The following is a 6,925-nucleotide window of genomic DNA, read 5'->3' as shown; positions in this document are numbered from 1 at the left end:
GTGAGGTTGGCCCAGGATCGGACATTGTTTTGTTCTGCTGTGCATGGAGTCGATATGAGTCGGTTCCAACTCAATAGCACCTGACAACAACAGCAATGTTGTTTTGACTACTGTGTGTAGTAAGTTTTGAGATCAGAAAGTATGAGACCTCCTACTTTGTTCTTTGGTTGTTGTTGTTAGTACTGCTGAGGCAGTTCCGAGACTTTAAATAGGGTTTCCGAGGCATTAAAGTTTTACCAGAGCCAAAAGCCTCATCTTTCTTCTGCTGATTGGCTGGTGAGCTTGAACTATGGACCTTATGGTTCAGTTCAGTGCTTATCATTTGGAACTACCATATTCCTCTTCTTTGGTATTGCTTTGCTTATCCAGTATCTCTTTCCTTCCTATATAAACTTGGTGATTAGTTTTCCATCTCTTTAAGGAATGATGTTGGAATCAGGATCGGGATTGCATTTTATGTATGGATAGCTTTTGGCAATATTGACATTTTCACAATGTTAAGTCTTTCTATTCAGGAGCAAAAACGTTTTAAAAAAACAACTGTAATTCCCTGTCGTAATGTTATTGTTGCTCCCTTCTTTGTTCCATTCCTTATTCATACTTTAGAGTCTTGATGTGGCAATGTAGGTTAATGTGCTGGACTGTAAGGTCAGCTTGAACTGCAAGATTGGTGGTTCAAACTCACCAGCCACTCGTTGGAAACCCTATACAGGGTCGCTATGAGTCAGAACCGACTTAATGGCACTTAACAACATTCATACTTTATTTATTTATGCCCACATACTGCAAGAATATTATATAGACTCTTTTTAATTTTACAAATTTTCAAATACATTTTATAGTTTTACATAATCTTGTTTTTATATGACTGTGTAATATCCCTTTGTATAAAGACACTTTATTTAGCCGTGCCTTTATTCTTTGGCACTTAAAAGAATCTCAAAGCAAGAAGAGAGCGCCCTAAAATCTTACAGGCGATTCTGACCATTGATCTTCCAGCCCGTTTAAACATCTCTAACAACTCTGCCTTTGGAGACTGTTGAGTCTGTCTTTGCTTACATCTCAGATGTAGTCATATCTTTTAGTGAACTGAATTTCTGCTTCCATAGATTTCTTTTTATTTATCCCTTGAGTCCATTAAAAAAAACTTACCCCTGTGTCATGCAGTGATTGATATCAGCTAGCGTATGACACATGATTATTGTCATCAGATATTTGGATGGCTACCATAGCTTTCTCTTCTAAATCCCATCTTTTCTAAGTAAAATATTCTGAGGTCCTTCAAACATAATTTGATATTCATAGATTGAAAGTTTGTTAGCTTAGGGAAATGCATCATTTTCCATCCTTTTGAGGTGTACATTGCTACAGTATCTTAATCCCTAGCCTACTACTCCAAATTTGAGGACACCATCTATGCTGGTCTTGTGCCCAGTGCTTTGGGAAGAACTTGATCTACCGTTTTCATTAAATTGCTTCTCTGGTTCTACTTTGCTGGTGTTATTTGTTATCTTATAAAGCACCAGGGTTAGGTAAAGTTCTGCAGGGATGACACTGTGGCTTAAAGCACTGGACTACAAGGTTGGTTTGAATTGCAAGGTCAGCAGTTCAAACTTATCAGCCGCTCCTTGGAAGCCCTATACAGGGTTGTTAGGAGTCAGAACAAGCTCTACAGCACTTCACAACAACAATGTATGTGCTCCACAGCCCAGGAATTCACTATTTGCTGACTGGCCTCTTGAGATCTGGAAATAGTTATTTTCGTAAATACAAGGGAGCTTTAAAAAGTTTATGGGAAAATTCCATAATCTTTTAATTCTATTTTTTCATGAATTTTCTGAAGCTCCCTTATATTTGTAGGTAGGAACCACTGTTAAAAAAATACTAATTTTATTTATTTTTTTACATGTTTTGTCTGATAATAATTTATGAGTATATAATGATTAAAACCTTTGCTAGTTTAATTTTTAGTTAGAACAGAATACTGTTTTACTTTCATATGTTAACATTTGTTCTATGGTTTTAGTAGGTTTATCCTAACTACAGTTGACTGTATCATGTAGATTTTGATAAAGATCTAATTTTGTTATATTCTGAATCACTGGTTGCATATTTGTCTCTCCAATTTAGTTGTTTAGGACAGTGCTCTTCAAATGTGCATATGACTCACCTGGAAATTTGCTAACATATTCTGATTTGAAGTTTTGAGGTTGGATCTGATAGTTTACATTTCTAGCAAGCTCCTAGGTGATGCTGACTATGATGTGGACTATGGACCACAGCGTGAGTGGCAAGGGATCGTTGTTGTTGTTAAGTGCCATCTAGTCAGTTTCGACTCAGTGACCCTGTAGAGGGTTTCCAAGGAGCAGCTGGTAGGTTTGAACTGCCAACTAATGGAACATATAAATGTCACTCTCCATGATTCTGAGTCCTGAAGAACAAGACAGTGCCCAGCTACCATTGCCAACTTCCCTGAAAGGGATCACACTAGAGGGTCCCAGATAGAGTGGGAAAAAACATGAAACAAAACTCAAAATTATTTAATAATAATAATAATAAAAAGACTGTGTTTACTGGTAAGAAAGAGACTGAACAAACCTGAGACTGTGGCCCTCAACTGCCCTTCGGGGCTAGGAAGGAACGTATCGTCTAGGCCCAATTTCAGCCAAGCAGTGGATAGGTTTATAGTGGAGGACACCACCACTAGCAAGCTAGGCACACCATGGAATGGTCAACCATTAAAAATCAAAGGGGCAATCATATTTGGTAAGGTAGAGGAGGGTCAGAGAAAAGGAGGAAGACCCCCAGCAAGATGGATTGGCAAAGTGGCAGCATCAGTGGGCTCAAACGTGGTAACAATTGTGAGGTTGGCTTATGATCTGGCAGTGTTTCGTTCTCTTGTACATAGGGTCGTAATGAGTCAGTACCGACTTGATGACACCTAACAACAATGAAGTTGAGAAGGGCTAGAAGGGTGGATGGAATGCAAATAGGAATCACAGGGAGGAAATGGGGTAACTGTTGTTGTATGGAGAGGATTGTAATCATTGAAATGAAACAAAATTATAATTTGTTGAAAGTAAAGCTGATGATCTTGTCTGTAAATCAATTCACAAAAAGTAAAAAAGCAGAATTATTCATTATTGTTGTTGTTGTTAGGTGCCATCAAGTGATCATAGTAAAATAAAAAAATAAAACCCAAAACCTCCCATCCACTTGTGTCTAAAAAATTATCTTCTAAATCCTTGTGGCAATGTAGGATCAGCACTGGACTTTGAACCACAAAAGTCAGCAGATGATAACAACCTTGCTTGCTGAAAGCAGAGAGAGCTTAAAATACACTGAAAATCAAATACAATATGGATTATACTTCAGTCAATGTAAAGAAAACAAATCCTCACAACTGGACAATAAATAACATCATAATATATGAAGACAAGATTGAAGTTAAAGTATTCAAGAGCAAAGATCTCAGTTTGAGATTAAGATGCAGCTGACCTTAAGTCATGGTATTTTCAGTAGTCTCATATGCATGTGGAAGTTGAACAGTGAATAAGGAAGACCATAGAAGAATTGATATATTTGAGCTGTAATGTTGAAGAATAATATTGAAAGTCAATGGATTCCCAGAAAACAAAGCTATGTTGAAAGAAGTACAGCCAGAGTGCTCCTTAGAACCAAGGATAGTTAAGAGTACTTCATCTGTCATACTTCAGACATATCATCAGAGGGACCAGTCCTTCCAAAAGGATGTTATGCTCAGTAAACCAGAAAGTCAGTGAAAAACATGGATGTTCCCACCTCCCCCAATGAGATGAATTGTCACCGATGCAGCAGCAGTGGGCTCAAGTGTTAACAGTTGTACGGATGGCACAGGACGGGACAGTGTTTTATTATGTTGTGCATGGAGTCGTTATGAGTCAGAACCAACTTGGTGGCACCTAACAACAACATTATCATTTTGTGTTTTCATCTAAAAACAAGTCCTTGTATATTTACTAATTCTACTTAATAGATTTGCGTAATTATCATCAGTTATGTAATTGATACTTCCCTCTGTGCTACAGCCTTGTTTTAACCTACTACTATTGTTGTTAAGTGCCAGCGAGTTCATTCTAACTCAGCAGCCTGTACAGAGTTTCCAAGGAGCAGCTGTTGAGTTTGAACCGCCAACCTTGTGGTTCAAACGGACCTTGCAGTCTAGTGCATTATCCTACAGTGCCACTCCAGAACTCCACAGATGTGTTATTCTTAGTCATTCTTACATGTTTTCCATTTCAACCACTATAGGTTTTATCTTTTAGAAGTAACATATTCTGATTTTCTTAGCAATTTAGTAGCAATGTGTTTGTTCTTTATAGCATTCTCTTCTCAGAAATTTTTTTTTTGGTTTGTTTGGTTTTTTTCTCTTCATCTTGTACTTCTGAATGTATTGAAGCACTTTGCTTTGCTCCCACAGCAAACCATCCTGGGGCCTGCCCATAGATGCTATTCAGTGGGATATCTGCAGTCTGCCGTTAAGAACGGCCTCCGTGGATATTATTGTAACGGATATGCCATTTGGAAAGAGGTAGGCATTTGTTTAAGAAATAAGTTTTACCTTGTCTTTTGAACATGTAAGTATGTTCTTTGAACTTGTTCTAATTCAGAAAGTGATCATAATTTCCTTTTATTTTTTTTTTCAAACTTTCTTCAGCAGAGCTGGTTTTAAGAATAAAAAAAACATAGTGGATTGATTCTCCAATTTTTTTTTCTTCTCTTTTGATAATTAATGAATGTATTATTATATTAACTGTATTTTTATCTTAACCATCACAGGTTAAATGAAAAATTATAATCTTTCAGTATAGCTCATTTTTAAAAACTTGGTTCTGTTTCTCAAGATAAATGATTTTGAAGAACATATTTATATAATTTGCTTATATTCACTACGAGGATAAGTTACAAACTTTTAATTTATTGTCAAATTAAAAAAATATATATCTGTAACTGAAAAATTTGAATTTACTGATTGCTCATTTCATTGACATATGATAGTCCACTCTAGCTTCTGAACATCTAACTCTTTTCATGACTCAGCATGTATGAGACACTGCCTTATTGCAAGGAAAATGAATTTTCAGTTTCAATAAGTACTTGACTCATCAGACCCTCTTTTATAGAATGGGCTCCAAGAAAAGAAACTGGAACCTCTATCCAGCTTGTCTACGGGAGATGAGCCGCGTCTGTAGACCTGGGACAGGCCGAGCTGTACTACTTACTCAGGACAAGAAATGCTTTACCAAGGTGCTCTACTCAGAAGCTCAAAAACACAGCCAGTAGCAAATTCGTTGTTAGGTGTCATTGAGTCAGTTCCGACTCAGACCTTTTTTATAAGGTTTCCAAGAAGCGGCTGGTGGGATTGAATCAGTTTTGTGATTCAAACCAAACTTGTGGTCCAGTGCTTATCCTATAGCTCCAGTCCTTGTGATATTAGTTTAGATGAGACTCTGCTAATGTTTCTTAATTGGCAACCAAGACCACTGGTTGATTTAGTTTGTTAGCCTAATTACTTTTATTTATTTATGTTAAAGATTTTATTTTGAATTGAGTGATAGTTTACATGGGAGAACATCGGTTTTGCACTCATCCTATCATTTCATTGCAGTAATTACAATCCCCTCCAACATCATCATTCAACAGTATTTGCTTCTATTCCCTCTGTTTTATTTTTGATGTGCACAAAAACACTTAGGAATATATATATATATAGATATAGATATATAGATATAACCATTTAAACATCCCAAGGGCACATTTTGCAAGCCTGCCTCCTGGCTGCCAGCACATAGCCTTTCTTTTTCTATGAGTCTAGAGTTCTCAGCTGCTCTTTCTCTCCATGTCATCATCTCTGCCTCCATCTCTGGTGTCACTGCTTCTCTGGATAGGGTCCCACATTCTGCTCATGCTTTTCTACCTTGATGGTCCTAGGGTACTTTGTGTCTGGAATGTTAGATTAACTGCTCCCTCCTTTATGTTACAGATCTTCTACCTTTATAGTTGTGGCCATTGCAGTTAGTCATAATAACAATTATTCACTATTGAATCATAAGAATCTTACCCCATCTCCTTTCACCAGACCCATTTAGACAAGATGAATACTATTCAGTGGGAATTCCACCTTCTCATGCACACTCTGAATCCAAACTCCCTCTTGAAAACTTGTAAGCCAGACACTTTGTGCTGTTATTTCCTCCCCCATTTTAGGTAGCCAATGTCTAAGTTCCCTGTCCCTATCAGCCCTGTATACAGAGGGGATAGGTTTGAAGATGTCTTCCCTCTCAGTTGGTATTTTGAGCTACTACATCCATAAGTATAGGTCAAGTTCATCAAATTGTAGCAATTTACACTTGTTTGCTTTATCAAATTTCTTTATCTTCCTCTAATTGAGTTCTGATCATGAAGCCATCAAAGCTAGGTCAAAGGAGTAACCCTAATTACTTTTAATGCTTTCTGTGTGCACACAGGCATTATCCGGAATGGGGCACATGTGGCGGAAGGTGCACACTGTGTGGGTAAACATTGGGGGTCTTCATGCTGCAGTTTATCTTCTGAAGCGCACTGCACAGCCTTTTCTTCATCCTGCAGAACAAGATGAAGAGAAGGGAACCCCTTGGTAATGGAAAGAACGAAGATGACTAAATAGTATTTGTATTCTCCACACTGGAAATGTCAGCGTGAAGAGCTTAATTTAAGGAGAAAAAATAGTAATAACAGAAGTGCAGTTTACATTTTACATCCTCACCTTGCTTAGCAGAAGTTGTGCATGTAGTGGGATAGAATTGAAAAAAAAGTCTTATAAGAAAGCAGAGCATGTCTTTGGAGCGGTTTTAGAAGAGTAGCTGAGCAATTAGTATTTTTCTTAAAATACTTTAAAGATGCCTGG

The 6,925-nt window shown here is 37.4% G+C and overlaps 1 protein-coding gene across 1 annotated transcript in view; it reads left to right on the top strand.

The window, feature by feature from the left end:
• Positions 1-6,659, top strand: part of THUMPD3 (THUMP domain containing 3) — a 36,150-nt gene extending 29,491 nt beyond the window's left edge. Inside the window, exons 7-9 of the mRNA XM_006851563.1 lie at positions 4,460-4,570; positions 5,163-5,286; positions 6,507-6,659. Of these exons, the coding sequence (XP_006851626.1) occupies positions 4,460-4,570; positions 5,163-5,286; positions 6,507-6,659 (388 nt within the window). The remainder of the gene's footprint in view (positions 1-4,459; positions 4,571-5,162; positions 5,287-6,506) is intronic.
• The last annotated feature ends 266 nt before the right edge of the window (positions 6,660-6,925 follow it).

This window comes from Chrysochloris asiatica, unplaced genomic scaffold (assembly GCF_000296735.1).
Source record: "Chrysochloris asiatica unplaced genomic scaffold, ChrAsi1.0 scaffold00030, whole genome shotgun sequence".
NCBI classification, from domain to species: domain Eukaryota; kingdom Metazoa; phylum Chordata; class Mammalia; order Afrosoricida; family Chrysochloridae; genus Chrysochloris; species Chrysochloris asiatica.
The sequence above is the reverse complement of the archived record's forward strand: the minus strand, read 5'-3'. Positions and strand labels throughout refer to the sequence as shown.